A 23039-nucleotide genomic window follows, 5' to 3' on the forward strand; every position below is an offset into this window, starting at 1 on the left:
TCAGCTCTTGGAGGACCATGGGTTCACCATCAACGTTCCAAAAAGTCACTTAGAACCTACCACCAGACTATTGCACCTGAGATCAACGATAGACACTACTACCAGTATGGTGTACCTTTCACTGGAGAGACAATCAAACATACGAAAGCTGGTAAACACCCTCCAAGGTCAACGCAGGGTATCTCTATCCTTTCTGTCCAAATTACTAGGGACCCTGGTTTCTTGCATCGGCATTGTTCCTTGGACACGTTATCACATTCATCCCTTACAGTGGCTGCTACTTCCCTACCAGAAAAGGAGGATCAGCCATTCGCACAAGCAGATCACTTTGAAAAGAGGGGTTCGTTCTTCCCTCAAGTGGTGGACGTCCACAGCCCTTTGCCGGGGCTCTTCCTTTCGTCACCACGAACCTACCATCCTTACGATGGACGCCAGTCTTACCGGTTGGGGAGGGCATATCGGCCCCCATGTGACACAAGGTCTCTGGTCTTGGAAGGACCTAACACCGACCAATATCAATGTCTTGGAGCTCAGAGCAGTTCGGCTCGCATTGCACAATTTTGCACCGTTAGTAGAGAGCAAACACTTACTAGTCTTAACGGACAATGTAGCAACCAAGGTCCACCTGAATCATCAGGGGGGGACGAGGTCACACAGGTTAATGGAAGAAACAGTGTCTCTGTTCAATTGGGTGGAGAGGCATCTGGCTTCACTAAAGGCAGAACACATTGCGGGCACATCCAACATGCATTGGTTGAGCCGGGCATCACTAGATCCTGGGGAATGGCGTTTGGACCCAGACATTTTCCTATGGATTGCCAAATGCTTTGGAGAGCCAGAGGTGGATCTCTTCGCAATACACCTCAATACCCAACTGCCCAGATTCTATTCGCGGTTCCCAATGCTGGGAGCCGAGGGAATCGATGCGTTACACCTCCCATGGCCCCGAGCTCTCCTCTATGCCTTCCCGCCAACAAGGCTCATATCGAAAGTGATTCTCAAGATCATCTCCGAGCAAGTGGAGGTACTATTAGTAGCACCACATTGGCCACGTTGGCCCTGGTTCTTCGATCTCGTGGGTCTGTTAATATCACCCGCATGGAGGATTCCAGATCGACAGATCTCCCTCAGCCAGGGGGTCATAACCCATCTGGATTCTCAATGGTTCCAGTTAACCGTCTGGCACTTGAAGGGGACAGACTAAGAGGCCACAGATTACCAGACAAGGTCATTTCCACAATCCAAGCGGCCAGGGGGCCCTCCATGACGAGGATTTACCAGTCAACCTGGGCCGCGTTTGTGACCTTCTGCTCCAGGAGAGACATCCAACTGCAATGCACATCACTGATTCCAATTTTGGAATTTCTCCAAAACAGCTTAGACAAGGGCTTAGCACCTAACACATTAAAGAGACAGGTGGTCGCCCTCTCAACCATCTTAAAGACCGAGGAGGGTGGTTCCCTAGCACATCACCCGTGGATCAAAGATTTCTTAAGGGGAGCCTCCAACACTCACTTGCCACCGGTGCATTGGTTCCCAACCTGGGATCTGTCATTGGTTCTTTGGGCTTTCACCGGTCCTCCATTTGAACCACTTAGGACGATTTCGTTGAGACTTCTTTCCCTTAAAATGGCATTCTTAGTGGCAATCACCTCTGCTCGATGCATGTCAGAGCTGGCGGCTCTCTCCGTTCGTCCAGATCGCTGCACCTTCCACTCGGACAGGGTTGTCTTGCGCTTGGACCTAAGGTGAACACTTGGTTCCATAGATCACAGGAGCTCGTACTTCCAGATTTTTGTAGGCATGGCAGCCACCAGTCAGAACTGAAGTGGCACAAGGTTGACGTGCGGAGAGCACTTAAGATTTATGTCAGACATACCAAGACACTCAGGAAAACGAAGGCCCTGCTTATTTCATTTGACCAACATAGAATGGGCCTCAAAGTGTCATCACGGACTATTAGTTGTTGGATCAGAATGTGTATCTCGGAGGCTTATGGAGCACGCTCGTGTCTTCCTCCGGACGGAATTACTGCACATTCAACACAAAGTGCGGCCACCTCAGCTGCGTGGTCCACGCAGGCTTCCATGGAAGACATATGCAGGGCAGCCACATGGTCTGCTCCACTGACATTCATAAAGCACTACAAACTTGATACCTTTGCCTCGGCGGAGGCAGCCTTTGGGAGAAGAGTCCTGCAAAAGGTGTGCGTGCCGACTGCGCCCCTGGTCCAGCCTTCTCCCTCCCTTACTAATTGAACTTGGGCATATCCCACGTGGACTCTCCTTCCAGATGCATTGGAGAAGAACCGTTGAACCTACCCGAACGGTCTTCTCGATGCACTGGAAGGAGAGTCCAAACCCACCCGGCCTTTGGCCCAGGGGTGTCGAAATTTCGACAGTTCGGTTTTATAGTTACAGTTATTAAGTTGGGCTATTATTATGTTTAATAAAATTTGCATTTCCTTATTACTCTCTTTGTTTTTTTAAACTGAGCCTCTGGGGCAGCTAGGGGGCGGTACATCATTAGCATTTAATTTATATGTAAATCTAAACTCAGTCCCTACCAATAAGACTCAAGTATAACCCATGTGAATAAAAAACATAAATAATAAGAGAAAAAAGTGAGGGGATAAAGGCGCAAGCAACTAATATATACAAATTGCTAGTGCAGTCAGACGGTGACACGATCGATGGATTGACTATATGGTGGCAAAATGAGATATTAGTAGAGGTACAAGAAATGGAAAATATAGTAGAAGATATAAGGAAAATTAAAAATACAAGAATCAGGGAAATGAGAAGGAAAATATTACATAAGTGGTATTTCACTCCCGTTCAATTCGCACATTTTCAGCAGAATGTCAGGGGGAATTGTTGGCATGGTTGTCAAGACAAAGGAGTGTTTATGCATATGTTTTGGGAATGCCCGATAGTGCAGGAATTTTGGCAAAAAGTGAAAGAGGATATCAATAGAATGTTAAATATACAATGAACAATCACTAAGGAAATGGCAGTACTAGTAAAAAGTAATGCGATGGGAGAATTTAGAGAAATAAAAAAAGCAGCAATAGAAAGCGCTCAGGCAGTAATAGTTCTGGGTTGGAAGAATGCGACAAAATGGACAATGCAAAATTGGTATAGGTACATGGTGGACCATATTCAATTTGAAATTATGGAAAAAATGATAAATTTGGATAATGAAACTGAGTTGGGACAGCTGATGGGACGGTGGGACAAGGTAAGACGATACATGACGAGCAGAATCCGAGACCAAGCTACAAGAAATAAATTGGAATCACTCTATAATATGTAAACAGATATATTGCTCTTGGGTTAAGTGGACTATACAAGAAATACCCCCAATTTGGTGGTGGGGAATGTGTGTATGTCGGGGTGGTGGGCACAATTCACTACGCACTGTTTTATGTTGTGTGATGTTAAATTGTTAAAAATCAATAAAAAATATTTAAAATAAATAAATAAATAAATAATAAATAAAAAATAAATAAAAAAGTATAACCCACGTGGACTCTCCTTCCAGTGCATCGAGAAGACCGTTCAGGTTCAACGGTTCTTTTGTTTCACCTTCAGTAAATTATAGTCTTGTCTCCGTTCTCTCCGTATGTTCCTCAGTTTTTTGAATTTTTTGTTTATTGTCTCCTATCGCCTCATGAAATGTCTCCACCCTATTATCAAGTCGCCCAACTCTTTCATCAATTTTTTTATTTCTTCTTTGGTCCCTGTCAAGGCCTCATAATTTCTATTGATTGATTCTTGTATTTTAACCATAATTTCCTGTATCACAGTCAGAGTAGATAGGGTTTGTATGTCTTTACCTTGTCACTAGAGGGCATTTCAGAGCTATGTTGACTTTGGGGTGTGGATGGTGGTGCTGTCACTTTTTTCCACTGCTAAATAATAACTGAGGATACATTGGTCGACATTTCCAAAGATTTCCCTAACAGTTTAATCAAAATGGTTACACTGATAGTTATAGTTGTTCCCCTTTATATTACACCTCTCTATTTATAGCACCTTAAAGTCAAAGGGACAATGTCAAATTCAGATTCAAATTCTAACTTATCAATACTAATCAATACCTTATAATAACAATAACAAGGACCTTATAATCTAATTGCATTGGTCAAAAGCAACAAAGAGAAAGAAAGAAAAAGTTCAGGAAATAGAGGGAGAACACTTAGTATTACTTCCATATTGAGACAAATTAATTTTTAAACTATTTGATTATTTAAAGAAATAAAAAAGATTTAACTTGTCAAAATTTCTAGTTCAATAAATAGATAGATATTTAGGTTACAAATAGATATGTGATGAAATAACCAAATTATCAATTAATTTCAATAATATGTAAGAGATAGAGTGTACCACAGGTTAGTCCGTTTCAAATCCAGAAAGTGAAAAGGAAAAATTGCCTTTGAGAGAAGGTTCAAAGTTTAGTATCCGAATTTCTTGTCTGGTTTTTTTCTACTTCCTCTTCTTTCTTTCTCTCCTATTTGCAAAAGGAAATCATCAAAAGTCATCAAAAGTCAGTGCAGCTATTAGCTGGTGTTATATCTTGATCTTGTCTTTCTATTTCAGTCCAGTAAATACAGCAGCAAATGGCGGGGAAGAAATCCAGGAACACAGCAATGAAAGAAAAGTCCAGAGTCAATTCCACAGTCAATCAGTATTAATCTATCAAAGGGATAAGTCACAAGTGTAGATAAAAAAGGAAAAAGAAAAGAAAGGAGGAAAAAAAGATAAGCCTCTGGTCTCATGCAAGTTTCGAGGCCAACTTTCAGCTTAGGAACACTTTCTCTTTCACTTTCACTTCCTCTTTTAGCCACTTCCGCAAACCTTCTACAACCTCCAAAAAGTAACTTTCTTGCCTTATCTGCATACGATCTAAATCCTCTCCACCATTAGCGATTTTTATGACTTAACACTGATGGTTTTACAGCAGACTTCAACTCTAGGCTGTATTTAAACAGTTTGCCGCCTGTCCCCTTGTACCTTGGTAAATCTCAGCCGAGTACAAAGCAGCTGCTTTTCCGTTCTTGTGGCAAAGTCCGTATCTGCGTATTTATGGCAGAAAGGCTTTCTCTCTGAGTCCACCTTCATGTTGATGACTATCACTTCACAACCTCAGCTTCTTACCGGCTCCAGTTGCTTTACTTACTCGTTCCTCTAATGGTGCTGGCTTGCCACATTTCCCGACCGGCAAAAATGCTGATCTCTTTCATGCCTGACCCAGGAGTATCCCCACTGTCTAGAGAGCTTGCCTGCTCCGCCTTAAGCGGTGGCATTTCCCCTATCGGATAATGACTCATCCAAAGCCACGATCGCCTTTCAGCAGTCAAAAAGTGTGAAAAAGCCGGAGCAACCGTGAGAGGTGGAGGCTGCCCAGCTGTCAATGTGGCGCCAAAACCGGAGGTCCCGGCATTTTTAAAAGTATGGACCAAAAGTCTTTCTGGCCATTCTCTCAGCTTGCCGACAGCCTGTCTGAATTCCCGCACAAGTTCCTTCATAGGTCGTCCTGAATGTCTTAATAGGCCAATCTGCTTCTCTGCCTCCACCTGGGCTTGCAACATCAAAGAATCTTTTCCTCATCAGTTCAATGAAGGAAATAGGCCAACTTATTGGGGTCTCCCATCATATTTGGCTTGGAAAGGTGAGCCTGCCATGCCAGGAAAGGCAGCAGCAGGCATGGCAGCAGGCAAATAGAGGATGACCCCCCCCCACTGACGGACCTCCCTGCTGAGGGGGAGGGCTTCATGATGAAGCCCTCCACTGGAAGGGAGAGGCAGCTGGGCAGAGAAGGAAGCAGCACTTGTTCTCATGGTTGCAATGAAGAGAGGTGGCTGCTGGGCCCCATGGGCAGGGGGCAGGCTAGGAGCCCATTGGCACTGAGCCCATCCCATCCCTGTGATATATACCGCTCCAGAAGTCTTCATATCAGGGCTCTCCCCCCAGGCTCTCATCTCCCATGCTGGGGGCTTTCCCCTGTATCTTCAATTCTTGTTGTTTCCTCCAGGAGAGAGGGGTTGAAAACCTCAAGCTTTTTGGTTAATCCTTTTTCTTCCATTTCTCCTGAGTTTTCTCTCTGCCAGTGGCTGGGAGAGGAGGGATGGGAGTTCACGTCCCCAAGGAAATAGGAATATCAGGATAAATGTCAGTGTCCCAAATATCATGAGAAATAAATCAAATTCCAATCCAATTATCTCATCCAAGGTTCGATTTATTATCAGAGCTATGTTGATCACGCCATTGCCAATCCCGATACTAACTCCCTTCCAGTTCACCACCCAGGTTAAGGTTCATCCTCCATCCCCACACCCACAAGTTCATCATGAGGACCAATCCAAGTATAGGGCTTTCCACAACCACTTCCTTACATCCATTGATGCAGAACAAAAGATGACCTTGGATTCTAAGAAAGGAATTTGTTGTAGCTAGTAACCTTCCCTCTCATTAAGTTTTGGAAAGAACCGATGTTGTCTCTTGAAGTCGAAGTTTGCCTAGCATGCACACAATACCCAGAGACTGATGGTGGTACAGAGAAAGCGACTGGCATCTTAGAGCAGTACCTGTGTTGTTTTGTCAATGACCAGCAGAATGATTGATCAGCATACCTTGCCATGGCCGAATTCGTTTTTAACAACTCCCAACACACTTCCACTCAGACCACTCCATTCTTTGCCAGCTACAGTTATCATCCCAGATTCTTCCCACTCACACTCCTTGATTCTCCAGTTCCAGTCGCAGAAGACTACTTGTCAGAGCCCCAGTCCATGGTCAAGCAGTATGTGAATAAAGCTAAAGAGAACTACAAGAGATTTGCAGTACGCTCCCGTAGAGACACCCCACCTTTGGCTGTTGGACACTGTCTGGCTATGCAGCAAGTATTTGTTCTCAGAAAAACCACGTCGTAAGTTTGATCAACACTTAATGGGTGTTCCTAGAGGAAAAGGTCATCAATCCAGTGATCTATTATCTGACCTTGCCCAGTTCCCTAGGTGTGTATCCAGTGGTTCATCGGTCTCTCCTGGTTCCAGTTAAGTCTTGACTGCCCTCTGCGGCTGCTTATTCCAGCTATGCTTATTCCAGCTATAACTGGACAGTGCCCAGTGCCCAAGATTATCTGCCTGAGTCAGAGATTGCCAGCATTCGAGATTCTCATGGATCAAGGATCGGTTCCAGTACCTTGTCGAGTGGAAGGAGGGTGGACGGACAATTGCTCCTGGGTGGATGCAATTTATGTTGAAGCCTCTGACTTGATTCATGCTATTCATTTGCAGTTTCTGTCCAGACCACATCTCCTGTGATGGACCCAGGGGAAGGGCCCTACAGTGGGGGATAAATGTCTGGCTCAGTTGGTCATGGATTTTGAGGATCAGGAGATGGAAGAATACTGGCATCGGAGGCCAATGTTCTTACTATCGGAATCTGAGAGTAAGAGTGAAGAGGAATTGGAGACTGGGGAACCACCAGAGATTGTACAATCCCCAGTTAGGGTTTTGTCTGAGGATGATGGGGACTTTGAGGAGCCTCTCTTAAATGTGAATGAGAGCCAGGCATGAATATATCTCTAGCAGAGGTGTTAGACGTTTAGATCTATGGGACATTTAGTCACACTCAATCTATAGTGGGGGGGGGGGGGAGTAGTCAGATATCAATTTTGAAAGTTCTCCAATTTAAAAAGATGAGAGAAGGCTGTAATTGACATCATACAGGTAGACTTCAACTATGAGAGACAAAATGAGAAAATACATCCAGAAAATAACATTGTCTGATTTGGAATGAATTTATCTGCAAATTATGGTGGAAAATAAGTATTTGGTCACCTACAAGCAAGATTTCTGGCTTACACAGACCTGTGACAATTTCTTTAAGAGGCTTTTCTGTCCTTCACTTATCACCTGTATTAATGGCACCTGTTTGAACTTGTTATCAGTATAAAAAACTCCACTATGAAGACCAAGGAGTTGTTGAAGGACACCAGAAACAAAATTGTAGCCCTGCACCAGGCTGGGAAGACTGAATCTACAATAGGCAAGCAGCTTTATGTGAAGAAAAAAACTGTGGGAGCAATAATTAGAAAATGGAAGACATACAAGACCACTGATAATTTCCCTCAATCTAGGGCTCCAAAGAAGATTGTACCCCATGAGGTCAAAATGATCACAAGAACAGTGAGCAAAAATCCCAGAACCACAGGGGGGGACTACTGAAAAATCTGCAGAGACCTGGGACCAACATAAGAAAGACTACCATCAATAACACACCACGCTGCCAGGGACTCAGATCCTGCAGTGCCAGATGTGCCTCCTGCTGAGTTGCAATCCAAAGAACATGGGGGTGGCAACACCATGCTTTGGGGTTGTTTCTCTGCAAAGGAATCAGGACGACTGATCCGTGTACATGAAAGAATGAACGGGGCCATGTATTGTGAGATTTTGTGTGCAAATCTCCTTCTATCAGCAAGGGTATTGAAAATGAAATGTGACTGCGTCTTTTAGCATGACAATGATCCCAAGCACACCACCAGGGCTATGAAGGAGTGGCTTCATAAGAAGCTTTTCAAGGTCCTGGAGTGGCCTAGCCAGTCTCCAGATCTCAATCCTACAGAAAACCTTTGGAGGGAGTTGAAAGTCCATGTTGCCCAGCAACAGCCCAAAACATCACTGCTCTAGAGGACATCTCTTATGAAGAAATGGGCCAACATACCAGCAACAGTGTATGGCAACCTTGTGAGGACTTACAGAAAATGTTTGACCTCTGTCATTGCCAACAAAGGATATATAACAAAGTACTGAGATAAACTTGTTATTGACCAAATCCTTATTTTTCACCATAATTTGCAAATAAATTTGTTCCAAATCAGATAATTTGATTTTCTGGATGGGTTTTCTCATTTTGTTTTTCATAGTTGAGGTCTACCTATGGTGTCAATTACAGGTCTCTCTCATCTTTTTAAGTGGGAGAACTTGCATAATTGGTGTCTGATTAAATACTCCCCCCCCCATATGAGGTTCGCCCAGAAAATAATGCGCATTTTTTTCTTCAACAATTATTTATTGAACACAATGAAACTTATACACAAGAAAGAATGATATTTCTTCTATACTCCCTATTTTTCCATGTAATCTCCATCCCGTTCTATGGCCATCCTCAAGCGAGACACAAGGGCGTATATGCCCGTCTGTACCACTCCTTGTTCTAATGGCCTCACCCACTATTTATACCATTACTGTAGGCTGAGAAAAGAAAATGTGGTGCATTACTTTCTGGGCAACCCTTATATATAGGACAGGCTGCTGAGAGAAGTGTGGTAAGCAACGTTCAACTTGAAAATAGTGCCTCAAGAGACTGTTTCTGAATTCTTGGATTTCTGTTCCTGTTTTGACAGAAGATAGTTAAGCTCTGAACGGTGAAGTGAGAGTGAAGTGATAAATATCAGACACAGTTAATTAGTGAAGATTTATACCTTTAGCTGGCATGCATCCCGGAGTATTATCTATGTTTCGTACACGGAAATGCTGTCAGCCTGAAAATGCTTTAGAGTTATTTATTTATTGCTGGACTTTTGTGTAATAATCATCCTTTTGCTTCGAATGAATGTTTCCAGTGTGTGTGGGTTGCTTTCTAATTGATTGAGCTGGCCAGACAGAACAGACTATAGATAACTAATATTTATATATAAGTGGTAGCTAAATTTTAACTACAGAATTTAACTATTTCTTACCCTTTTTGATACAGCATATGGTGTTGGAATCTTAGAAAAAGTAAACTTGCAAGCTGAATACACCTAAGATCAAGAAGAAATTAATCTTTAACCCAGAATGATTCATACTATCAAGAAAAAGAAAATGTACTGAGAAAACATGCAAGGCTGGAACTGAATGGAACTATACATTTTGATTTCTTCTCACTGAACAGCCATATTATTATACAGTTTTTGTACAAATATTAACTTTCTAAAATATATTTATATAATTTTTTTTTTGGGGGGGTGAACATATGAAAATAATGGGGAAACCTTATTTTTAAAATAAACATAATGCTCATTAAAATATTTCAAAAGAAATTAGGTATTTTGTATCCATGATAGCTAAATGAGTAATAAGTTTTAATCTGTAGTAATCTTCTTCTGGTACTCCAGATGCCCTAGTATCCAACATAGTTATGACCTATTTTTTATGCAAAGGAAGTAATTATCTCAAATAAAACAACTTGATGGAATAGAATTACAGCTGAAAATTCTCCTTAAAGTTGGCAGTAGGATTTTATATACCCAAGATACAAAAATTTCTATATTTCCAATCCACAAACCTTTATTTGGTAATGTTTTCATGAAACTTAAATTTGTGGCATTTCTCATGCTTTCACACTACAGAGCCCGAAGAAATGAAAACAAAGTCACTATAGATTTTGATGGTAATCAGTGAAAGACTGATGGTTATTATCAAGCTTATTATATACACATGATTTTTCCAGAATGGGCATCATGGAAGTTAAACATTTGGCAGTACTAATGATTTTCAATTAATATTTTACACTTACCCTCAGGGTGTAATGAATTGTGTTCTGTTTTTCGTATTGAGAAACCACAAGTGTAAATGTGTGAATTCCTGGAGAAGTGAGTGTTATTTTGGTTAGATAGTGGGGACTATTGATTCTAATCCCATCAATGTATGGTGGAGGATCAGCTAAAAAAGAAAAAGTACATTTATGTTTAAAAATTATTTAGAATAGACCAACCTGTTACAGCAAACCACCTTCCCAAGCTGAAGGAGATCAGCAATTGGCAAATGACCTGAATGTGTTCTACTGCAGGTTTGAAAAGAAACCTCAACCATTTATCTGCACAACCTCCATCCCAGACACACCAACAACAGCCAAATCTTCTACAACTGAACCCATCCCATTGTGTTTACAACCCCTAGTGATCACAGAAAAGGAAGTGAAAGATCTATTTCTCAGACAGAAGCCTGGAAAAGCACCAAGCCCAGACAAGATAACTCCTTCTTGCTTAAAAGTCTGTGCTGACCAATTGGCCCCCATCTTCACCCAAATCTTCAACAAATCACTAGAGTTGTGCTATGTTCCTTCCTGCTTCAAACGCTCGACTATCATCCCAGTGCTGAAGAAGCCCTCCATTAAGGAACTGAATGACTACAGACCAGTTGCTCTAACATCTGTAGTTATGAAAACCTTTGAAAGGCTAGTGATGTTTCACTTGAAAACCATCACGGATCCAGTTAGACCCCCTGCAATTTGCATACCAAGCAAATAGATCAACAGATGATGCTATTAATATGGCTCTACACTACATCCTTCAACATCTTGAATCTCCAATGACCTACGCTAGGGTCCTCTTTGTGGACTTCAGTTCAGCATTCAATACCATCGTACCGGACATTCTCTTAACCAAACTAAATCAGCTAGCGGTACCTGAACACACTTGTAAGTGGATCACAAGCTTCCTAACAGTCAGGAAACAGCAGGTGAAGGTAGGAAAAATCACATCAGATACATGTACAATTAGCACAGGTGCCCCCCAAGGCTGTGTACTCTCACCACTTCTCTCTATACACTAATGACTGCATCTCAAACGATCCATCTGTTAAACTACTGAAGTTTGCAGATGATACAACAGTGATCGGACTCATTCAAGACAATGATGAATCCGCATACAGACGGGAAGTTGAACAACTATCCTTGTGGTGTGACCAGAACAATCTAGAACTGAACACACTGAAAACCGTAGAAATGGTGGTAGACTTTAAGAGAAACCCTTCCATCCTTCCACCTCTCACAATACTAGACAACACAGTATCAACAGTAGAGACCTTCAAATTTCTAGGTTCTATCAAATCTCAAGACCTAAAATGGTCACCTAACATCAAAAACATCATCAAAAAAGCACAACAAAGAATGTTCTTTCTGCGCCAGCTCAGGAAGCTCAAACTGCCCAAGGAGCTGCTGATACAGTTCTACAGAGGAATAATTGAGTCTGTCATCTGCACCTCTATAACTGTCTGGTTTGGTGCTGCAACCCAACAGGACCGACACAGACTTCAGAGGATAATCAGAATGGCAGAAAAAACAATTGCTGCCAACCTGCCTTCCATTGAGGACCTGTATACTGCACGAGTCAAAAAGAGGGCGGGGAAAATATTGACTGACCTCTCACATCCTGGACACAAATTGTTTCAACTCCTACCCTCAAAACGTCGCTACAGAGCACTGCACACCAAAACAACTAGACACAGGAACAGGTTTTTTCCGAACGCCATCACTCTACTGAACAAATAATTCCCTCAACACTGTCAGACTTTCTACTAAATCTGCACTTCTATTCTACTAGTTTTTCTCATCATTCCTATCACCCACTTCCTCCCATGTTGACTGTATGACTGTAACTTGTTGCTTATATCCTAAGATTTTTATTAATATTGCTTCTTCATTGCTTATTTGACCCCTATGACAATCATTAAGTGTTGTACCACATGATTCTTGACAAATGTATATTTTCTTTTATGTACGCTGAGAGCATATGCACCAAGACAAATTCCTTGTGTGTCCAATCACACTTGGCCAATAAAAATTCTATTCTATTCTATCTGAAATTACTCTTATTAAAATAATTACTAAATTAATATTCTACTACGGCACTGTAGTGAGGCAACATAAATACAGCACTCTAAAGCACTCTTAAATTTCTAAAAGAACTGTTGAACTTACCTTTCTTTGATGCACTGCAAGGAGAGTCCAACATGGGTGATACTTCAGCCTTATTGGAAGGGACTGAGTTAAAAATTGACATAAATAACAGGCCCTGCCCCCTTGCTGCCCTTATTATAGACTGCCCTGGGTCAGTTTATAATAAAAACGAAGTCATAGTGTAAGTAAACCAAAAACTTTTATTAACCATTATTAAACATTTAAGCAAACTAAGACAAGGAGAACTGTGCCCCTGGGCCAAATGGTCGGGAGGGTTTGGACTCTCCTTGCAGTGCATTGAGAAGACCGTTCAGGTAAGTTCAACAGTTCTTCTCCACTGCACTGCTACGGAGAGTCCAACATGGGATATACCCAAGCTTAATTAACTAGGGCAGGAACAGGCTGGATCAGTGGCGCAGGAATTTCGCACACCCTCTGCAGCACTTTGCGTCCGAATGATGCTTCAGCCGAAGCGTGTGCATCCAGATAGTAATGTTTGATGAAAGTATTAGGAGCGGCCCGGGTTGCCGCGTGACAAATGTCCTTGATCGGTGCTTGTGTTGCCCATGCTGCTGATGTGGCTGCACTTCTCATGGAGTGGGCCGTGATGCCCTTCGGAAGTGATGTGGAACCTGATTTGTATGCTGTGATGATACAGGCACTGATCTAGTGGCTAACTATCCTAGGTGAGACTCTAGATCCCATGGATGGTGGGAAATAGGACACAAATAGGGATTCCATCTTTCTAAATGTACTCATGCATCTGATGTAGATTTTTAGGGCATGTCGTACATTGAGTTTATGCCATTTCAATTCCAATGAGTGTGACCCATGGGTACTTTCCTGTGCTTGATGGAAGATTGTGTTGACTTTGGGAAAGAAAGAAGGGTCTAAGCGTAGTACCACCATGTCTGGGTGAAAGACACACAAGTCTGGTTTGATTGACAGAGCCGATAACTCTGACACTTAATTTTCTGATGGCTACTAAAAATGCTGTCTTAAGGGATAATAGGCATAGCGGAGCCTTGTGTAGAGGCTCGAATAAGGGAGGGGGGGCAATGAGGGCCTGCAGTACTTGAGGTAAGTCCCATGTTGGGAAGCGATGTATTTTTGGGGGCCGTATATTGGCTGCTCCCCTGATGAAATCCCTCACTCACGGGTGATGCAAAATGGGTTGAGAAAAGTTAGTTTTGAGGATGGTGGCTATGGCCACCACCTGTCTGCGCAGGGTATTAGGTGCTAGGCCCCTGTCCAGGCCTGTTTGTAGGAATGACAACAGTTGAACCACCGAGGGGACTGTGGGTCGAAGTTCTGTGTTCTGCAGAAGGTGCAGTATACTGCCCAGGCGGCTTGGTAAATTCGAGTTGTAGATGGTCTCCATGATGCCTGAATGGTGTTGATGACCTTTTCTGGCACTCGCTCCCTCCTTAGTCTATTCCCCTCAAGTGCCATACGGCAAGCTTCCACCACTGGGGGTCTGGATGTGATACGAACCCCTGTGTCAATGATATCTGGTGGCATGGGATGTGCCAAGGAGGGGAGATTGACAGGTCCGTCAGATTGGTGAAACATGGGTGCCTGGGCCAGTATGGAGTTACTAGGAGGACCTCTGCTCGCTCCTGTAGTAGTTTGCTTATCACTCTTGGGATCAGGCACACCGGCGGGAAGGCGTAAAGTAGTCCCTCTGGCCACGGGCAGAGTAGCGCATTCATCTGCTCCGCTCCTGGTATTGGGAAATGGGAGAAAAATCTTGGCAGTTGGTTGTTGAGATGTGTTGCAAAAAGATCTACTTCTGGCCTCCCATATCTATGGATGACATCCTGGAACAGATCTGGGTTCAGGCTCCATTCTACTGGGTCGATAGTCATCCGGTTCAGCCAATCTGCCTGAGCATTCGAGATGCCGGAGATGTGTTCAGCTCTCAAAGAGGCGAGGTGTCGTTCTGCCCATTTGAATAGGTTGTGAGTTTCCAGCATGAGGCAGCCCGATCACATACCCCCTTGGTGGTTGATGTGGGTCCATATGGCTACATTGTCTGTTAGGATAAGTACATGCTACCCTTCCACCAGTGAAGTGAAGTTCCGTAGCGCTAAGTAGACTGCTCAGAGCTCTAAAAGGTTGATGTTGGGGTTTGAGAGTTCCTCTGGGGTCCACAACTCCTGGGCCATCCGTGAAGTGGAATGGGCACCCCAGCCCGAAAGACTCGCATCTGTTGTTATTGTCACCTCCTGATGTAGTAGGAACGGTGAACCCTGTTGGAGTGCTGAGGACCTCCACCATGAGAGCGATCGGTGCACTTCTGTCGTAATTGATACGGGTCTGCGAGAGTGGCTGGTTCGCCCCTTTTGGAAGGGAATTAAGAATCACTGAAGGGGTCTGGCATGGAGCCTGGTCCAGGGAACAATGTCTATGCAAGATATAAACATCCCCAGCAGCTGGGAAAGGAAGGTTAGTGGAACTTTTCTCCTACGTTGTAGGTCAGATACCATGTCTCTGATCTTGTTCTGGCGCTCGGTGGACAGTAACACCTTGCCGGTCATGGTATCGATGTTGGTGCCCAGATGTGGTAGGCACCTGGTTGGTGTCAAATGGCTTTTCTGGTAATTGACCGTGAAGTCGTGGGCTTCTAGCATCCTGATGGTCTCTGCTAAGTCGTTCCGTGCTTGGTGGGGGTTGCTGGACAGTATAATAATGTCGTCCAAATATGCCATCAGGTATAATGGATGGATTCTGAGGTCTGCCATCAGAACATCCAGGAGTTTTGTGAACGTTCTTGGGGCTGAAGACAGGCCAAAGGGCATGGCCTTGTATTGAGTAATTCTCAAAGCAAAATCTTAGGAATTTCCTGTGTTCCGGAAGAACCGATAGGTACAGGTATGTCTCTTTCAAATCTATGGACGTTAGCCAGTCTCTTTTATGAATCGATGAGAGGACTGTGTTTAACGCACATAGATGTTTAACTGTTTGAGGTTGAATATGAGGTGGCAGCCGCCTGAAGCCTTGGGGACTATGAACACTATGGAGTCATACCCCTGGACTCCTTGTTGTATGGGGACTTTCACGATAGCGCCAATTTCCAGCAAATGGTAAATAGCCTCCCCTATTAGATCCTCTGAAAGGCTTTCTGGATTGTTGAAATTGTCTGTTTCTGTCTCCGAAGTTGCTCCTATCAGATCTATAAGAGAACTGGTTATAGGATCCTGGGTATATGGCCTGCTGGCTGGGGGTGCAGTCGAGGAAGCTTCCAGCCGAAAGGGCTGCCATCTAAAATATGGAGTTGGGTGCCAATCATGGTGCCTATATATTTTAGGCAGAATCTTCTTTTTGTCTTTGTCCTCAATGAGAACCTTACCTAGAGACTCACTGAACAGTTTGGACCCATTGAAGGGAGCTGAGGCCAGGCACCATTTAGACTTGGCATCCACTTGCTAAGTGCGGAGCCAAAGGAGGTGGCGGGAGGACAGGTTCATAGCCAAGGCTCGCGAAAAAAATCTGGCTGCCGATAGTGTGGCGTCCATCAAGAATTCGGCTGCTGCTAGAAGTTTGTTGATATCTTGCCTCAGGCGGCCATCCTCCAGTCCCAGTTTCGTGAGTATGTCCTGAAGCCAAAGGATTGATGCCCTGTTGAAAAATGATGAGGCTGAAGCCGCCTTTAGAGCCCATGCCGTCATCTGGTGGGATTTTTTAATCAAACCTTCAGCTCTACGGTCATCTAGTTTTAAGCCATCAGCCATGTCTGATGGGACTAGTGCATTGGATGCCAGGCTTGCTCCTGGAGTGTCGATGATAGGAAATTGTAGCAAATTCTCCATCTCTGAGTCGCATGTATAAAACTTGCACTCTGAGGCTGTTGGGCATAGGGCTCCCGCTGGGTGTTCCCATGGTTTCTTAATGTTGTCAAGCAACAACTGCGAGGAGGGTATATAGTCCGAATCCTTCTGAGGTTCAGTGAAAAGTCTTGTGGCAGGTTGGATGCCCGTTGTTGGGTTTACTGCTTTATCTGCCGTGCCTAGAGCAACCATCTGTTTTGCTTTGTTAAGGAGAATACAAAACAAGCATGGTCTCAAAAGACCTGTGAAGGCTGGTGGTTCTGGAGGTGTTTTCTCATCTTCTGATAAACAACCATTTGGCTCTGAACCAGGATCTCTCAGCCCTGAGCCCTTATGCAGGGAGTCATGCACAGGAGATGGGGGTATTGGGGCCACGCAGATATTTCTGTGCGTTGAGGGTGAAGGTTGAGGTGGAGGAGGGGCAGCAGATATTGAGTATTGCTGAACCCCCGCAGCGATATCATGTGTGTATGCTGAGGCAATCATGTCCTGTATGGCTGGGGACATGCGATGCCATGTGTCTGGGGAAGAGTGGAGCCTCTGCTGCTGTTGGGGTGAATGTAGCCGAAGGTGCCAAGGGCTGGGTAGAATAATGCCACACTGAAGTGGATGGCATGGCTATCTCAGGTCTCAATGGGGCCTCTGTTGCCAGGACTGGAGCCACTGATCTATCTGGTGACCAGTCCCTGTCTGTGGCTGATCCAGTTCCCTCTGGCAGTCTGGGCGGGGTAGAAGTGACCATAGGGCCTAGATTCTGACCTGCTGCAATATTTGCGAGGACTGGTAGTGCTGGTGCCTGCCTTTGAGCTGCTTCTAGTTGTCCCTCTAGTTGTTCTAAGGCCTTGATGTGTTTTTCTGCTTCTTTTAGGGCAGAAGATGCTTGGGAACTTTTAGATTTGGATTTTGAGAAGTGTGTTTTCTCCTTGGCCTTTGGGTTAGGAGCCCCTGATATGGGTGGATCTGCTACCATCTATTGGGGTAAATTCGCCATTTAGGAAGAATAAGGGCTGCGATCGCACAAAAAACTGCTTGTTAGCTGCGTTTGTAATAAAATGAGGCCCCAAGAAAATGGTGACCGTTGTTTCGGTATTACCACTTCCTGTGTCTTTCAAGATATCCTGGCTTAAATCTGATTGGAGCCTACCGCTGTCAATCATGCCCCCAAAAATGGCGGGCAGAAGTTACTGCCTCAGGTAATGCTCTAAAAATGGTGGCGTCCTGACTAGACTTCCACTCTATGGCAGGCCGGGTTCGCCGTTAAGGGGTATTTCCCTATGCTGGCGGTGCCTTGCACAATCTAGTGGCAGAGTCCGGGAAGGTTGGAAAGGCCCCTGATGATGGCGGCACTGTTCAAGGTTCCCCTACATAACCGGGCACAGGGTCGAGCGGGAAATTCGAATCCTGGCTTCCTTCCTTGTCACCTATCGTTGCCGCTCTGCACTCCGTTTCAGCACTGGCCGGCCCTGTCCAGGTCCTCTACGTCGGTCGCTGGGTCTGGGGGTATGGCCACACAGGCCAGGGACCCCACCATTGCGACTCCCGATCCCCTGGAGCAGTACCCGTGCAGGGAAGAGGCTCCGACCGAGAAAGAAGTTGCAGACAATACTCCTCAGAGCGATGGTAAGTCTAGTCAAATCGCTGTTTCTATAACGAAAGGAGAAAAGGAAAATTATTAGTAAGGATTTCAACCATAGACTATTAAAGAGAAATTAAATTTAATTCAGACTAAGGAAAGTCATAGGAGAGAAAACTCATGCGTCCCTTCACTATGACTGAGTTTTTAAGACTAAGGGCAGCAAGGGGTGGGACCTGTTATTTATGCTCATTTTTAACTCAGTCCCTTCCAATAAGGCTGAAGAATCACCCATGTTGGACTCTCCGTAGTAGTGCACTGGAGAATAAATTATCTGCATCAACACATGGAGATAGGCAGGTATTACATTTCTAGTCCATATCTTCAATTTAAGAAATCAATGAAAATATATTTTAAGGTGGATGAGGTTATGATCCCTGTGCCATTAATTTTTCTGTCCATGTGCTGCTGTGGCCATCATCTTGCCTTTTTTGACATTCCTCTAGTCCAGGGGTCTGCAACCTTAAACACTCAAAGAGCCATTTGCACCCATTTCCCACTGAAAAGAAAACAATGGAAACCAATAATTTAACAACTGGTGTGACTGGATGGGAGTTCCACCCAGTCACATGGCCCCTACCTGATCAGTCATTAAGGCAAAGAACTGGTTGTTAAATTATTTGCTGTACCCAGCCCAACCCAACCCACCTCATCCCCTCCTCATAACCACCTCTTGCAACAGTCGACCTTGGGTGTGTTGTTCTCTCTCTCTCTCTCTCTCTCTCTCTCTCTCTCTCTCTCTCTCTCTCTCTGAGTGTGTGTGTCTTTGCCCCCCTCCCTTCTGTCTCTCTTTATTTCTCTCTTTCCATCTCTCACTGTGTATCTCTGTGTGTCTCTTTTCTCTCTCTGTCACTAACGCTGCTGCTGTTGGTGAGTGGGGCAGAGTCGTGCTGAGGGTCCACATCGTAAAACGCTCCAGGAGAAGAAGGGGACTCTGCCTCCCCTATTGTGAAACGTGCTAAATTTCACTGTGCTGTGCAAGGAACTGTGAGAGCAGCAGGCAGGCCATCGAGGCAGCAATAGCTCTGAGCCCAAAGGAGCTTATAGCTCTGAGCACAAAGCAGCGGGAGGTGAGAACTGCCTTGAGCACAAATGTACCATGATGAAGGCAGAATGCTGTTGCTGCACAAAGGCAAATACAGGGTGTTTTGCTTCCTCTCTGGGATATTGAGTAAGTCTCCATCACCTGATATTGCCCTTACTTTCTCAGGTCAGGCGAGGAGTGACTAGGCTAGTAAGGGCAGGGCCAGCCAGTGTTGCGATCAGCCAACATGGAGCTGCAGTAGAGGGCCAGAAGAGCCGCAAGTTACTGACTCCTGCTCTAGTCCTAGTGGATGTTGTGGTTAGCAAACATATTTCTCACAGAAAAGTTATGTCCACATTTCCTATTTTTTTCAACAACAAATCTTCTTGATTATGTAAAGGAGAGAAAACTGTAATATACATACCAGGGTAGTATATCTTTTTCCCATCAGTTTTATAGACCACCATTGTGATGAATTCTCGGTTGTGTGCAAAGTCATCCTATAGTAAAGTGATTACAAAAATTACTTTAATCCTCCAAACCAAATATGTATATACTATTTATGATCATGATTTCCTTCAACATTCTTCCTTTTGTACATTATGGCAGCTTAAGTGGCTTGCCTGGATGCCAACAGGTGAGAATGGTCGGCGTCTTGGACGGTGCCTGAAGAGGCTTGCCGAGAACGCACTAATCAGAGGCTTGCTGGGAACGCACTAATCAGCATTTGGAGAGCTTGCTGAGGACGCCGGGGGTTCCTGACCAGTGAAAGCACCAAAGATAACACCACAGGTGACAGCCAGCATAGTACGGATGCTGACTGGTGAGAGCAGTTGGGCGCTGAGGAGAACAGCTGGAGCAGCTGGATGACAACCAGGCATGGAGAGGAGAACTAAGGCTGGTTTATTTGGGGGGAACAATCTATAACCTTGGAAAACTGAGGACAATTGGAAGACCCTCAGCATGCATGGTCCTCCTTTCTCTTGGGACTTTTGAGAATCTTGGGACTTAGACTTCTGATCTCCATTGGTACAGCTGACTGTGGACCCTAGTAATGGAAGCTACTGCAGGAGGCAGCCTTTTTCTTTAGACTGGGCAATATTTTATGCTTGGATTATTAGTTTTATCGTGAACTTCAAAGAATCCCTGCTGAGGGTCATTTTAAGAAGAACATCCCTATGTCATAATAGGGCTTCCCTAAATATAACTGTGCAGGGCTGCAGGGTTGAGCCTTCTCTGTGGCAGCTCTGGCCCTATGGAACTAACTCCCCCTAGAGATTTGCACTGCCCCCACCCTCCCAGCCTTTTGAAAGGCCTTAAAAATATGGCTTTGCCAGCACGTTTGGGGCTGTTGAGCTATGACATCATTCCCCAGCCGCTAGTTATGATTCAGAGATGGATGAGCATTTTTTTATTTTGGGGGTCCTAAATTTTGTATCTTTGTTTTTAATTTTGTACACCACTCTAAGTATATCAGAAGGGCAGCCTATAAATTGAAATAATAAATAAACAAACAAACAAACAAATAAATATTGTTTCAGACCTTCCAAATCTACCATATTTTCTAGTCATGTCTAGTTTGCAAAGCAGTTAATGAGGTATCACTGTGATTGTACAGTGTTGTGTGATCAGATATAAGAACACGGCAACTTGTGGAAGATGGATACAGTGTTCCCTCGATTTTCGCGGGGGATGCGTTCCGAGACCGCCGGTGAAAGTCGAATTTCCGCGAAGTAGAGATGCGGAAGTAAATGCACTATTTTTGGCTATGAACAGTATCCCAAGCCTTCCCATAACACTTTAAACCCCTAAATTACAATTTCCCATTCCCTTAGCAACCATTTAGATTATTACTCATCATGTTTATTTATTAAAGTTTATTTTAAAAAATGTTTTTTAAAGGCAGACGAAAGTTTGGCAATGACATATGACGTCAACGGGCGGGAAATACCGCGGTATAGGGGGAAAAACCACGAAGTATTTTTTAATTAATATTTTTAAAAAACCGTTCCGCGAAGTTCGAACCCGGAAAAATCGAGGGAACACTGTATACATCTAATATGTTTTTAATATTTCAGATATACTTCTGGTAGTTCAATTGTCATAAAGAACACCCATATCTTAGAGCTGCATTTTGCTTCCCTTACAAGTAATTTGGAAAAATGATGAATACCTTGTTGGTAATGTGTCGACTGAGTAGAACCCAGACTGCAGCACCACCTTGTGGGCACTGAATCTCCAGCCTGTACTGTGGATTATTAGCCAAACTGTAAGCATCTTTAACAGGACCCTGTTCTGCATCCCAGGTACTATTCAAAAAAGAGAAAAACAGAAATAGAGTCCTGTGTATTAAAAAAAATTGCAATCAACAAATATAATTGAGCCGGGGTGGCGCAGCAGGTAGAGTGCTGTACTGCAGGCCACTGAAGCTGACTGTAGATCTGAAGGTCAGCGGTTCAAATCTCATCACCGGCTCAAGGTTTACTCAGCCTTTCATCCTTCCAAGGTGGGTAAAATGAGGACCCGGATTGTGGGGGCAATAGCCTAGCTTTGTTAAAAAGTGCTATTGCTAACATGTTGGAAGCCACCCTGAGTCTAAGGAGAAGGGCGGCATAAAAATTGAATAAATAAATAAATAAATAAATTACTTTTCATGAAAGCTACCAGTTGCTCTTAATTTGCTCTTGCAAATTAGCATGAAATACTAGGGAGAAATTGTTGTGGTTGGCTCTGGGCCAGTTCCTGCTGCGAGGACTGTGGGTGTTGGTTTGGGAGAATCCTCACGTTATCAGGGACCGGTTTTGCTGCCAAAAGCTTCGGACAGTGAGGATTCTGTGTCAAGGGCAGATTCTGGGAGTGAAGCAGGATCGGATGATGAGGTAATTACAGGCAGCCCATTAGCTAATGACCCCATTAGTGAATCATCATTCGATTCAGAGGAAGAAGGATTCATAGATGCTCGCAGGCACAGGTTTATGACGAGAAGGGAACAACTGCGCAAGTATTATAGAAAATAAGGGAGAACACCTGTGGCTGGGGGAATTAGGCTAATGGGGCTGCTGATAAATTGCCAGCATTGCTGAGAGCGTGCATGGGAGATTATCCGTTTGGTGAGAGATGAGTGCTGTTTGATTTTGGACTGCTCCAGGATTTACCAGGACTTTTTGAATATTTTACAGTTAAGTACAGCTTGAGGACTATTGAAGGGGGTGGCTGTGACATCTTCATAGCTGCCTTTATCTGCTCTTCTTTTGTTTTTGCTTTTCACAGGATTCCAGGATTGTAGTTTGTGGGAGAGCACTTTGCTGATTAAAGAGCGTGTATAAAATATTTTCTTTTGATAAACCGACTCTTTGTTTACTTTACAACAGTGTGTGGTTTGAATTTACACTTCAGACTTAATTGGGGCTCATAACATGAAGCCTGGCATAAAGCAAAAACTGTAGATGTACTGTACAAGTCTTAGCTTATAAATGCTCAAAAAGTGTCACTTTTCAACAACTTGTACATGAATCATTTATTCTTTCTTTATGTAAAGAAAGGCATCACAGATTAATACTTGAATATTAGGTGAAGGAAAGTCAATAACATGCTTGCTACTTCCATCTCTACACTCTGCAATAAATATACAAGAATAAACATTTTATATCCTTTTTTATTGGGCAAACCTGTGAATGCAGGTGGATTCCTTAAAAAGACCTGGATTCCAACTCAAATAAATAACATCATAATGCTTGTATAAGTCTTCCCAAGCAATCCAGAAAATTCCTATATAAAAACATAAAACTGTTTTAATTATTTTTCCAATGACATATCATCCAATA

General features: G+C 43.8%; 1 protein-coding gene across 4 annotated transcripts in view; it reads right to left on the reverse strand.

Annotated features, from left to right (window-relative positions):
• CAPN7 (calpain 7) overlaps window positions 1-23039 on the reverse strand; it is a 154261-nt gene that overhangs the window by 15447 nt on the left and 115775 nt on the right. For 2 of the 4 annotated variants that reach the window (XM_070726933.1, XM_070726934.1), the window contains 5 exons: window positions 22884-22983; window positions 21389-21524; window positions 19640-19715; window positions 10566-10711; window positions 9748-9810 (listed from right to left, as the gene is read on the reverse strand). In XM_070726933.1, the coding sequence (XP_070583034.1) occupies window positions 9748-9810; window positions 10566-10711; window positions 19640-19715; window positions 21389-21524; window positions 22884-22983 (521 nt within the window). Of the gene's footprint in view, window positions 1-4388; window positions 4513-9747; window positions 9811-10565; window positions 10712-19639; window positions 19716-21388; window positions 21525-22883; window positions 22984-23039 lie in introns of all 4 variants that reach the window. The other 2 variants (XR_011556772.1, XM_070726935.1) reach the window with 2 other exon arrangements.

The sequence above is a fragment of the Erythrolamprus reginae genome, chromosome Z (genome assembly GCF_031021105.1).
Source record: "Erythrolamprus reginae isolate rEryReg1 chromosome Z, rEryReg1.hap1, whole genome shotgun sequence".
Taxonomy (NCBI): domain Eukaryota; kingdom Metazoa; phylum Chordata; class Lepidosauria; order Squamata; family Dipsadidae; genus Erythrolamprus; species Erythrolamprus reginae.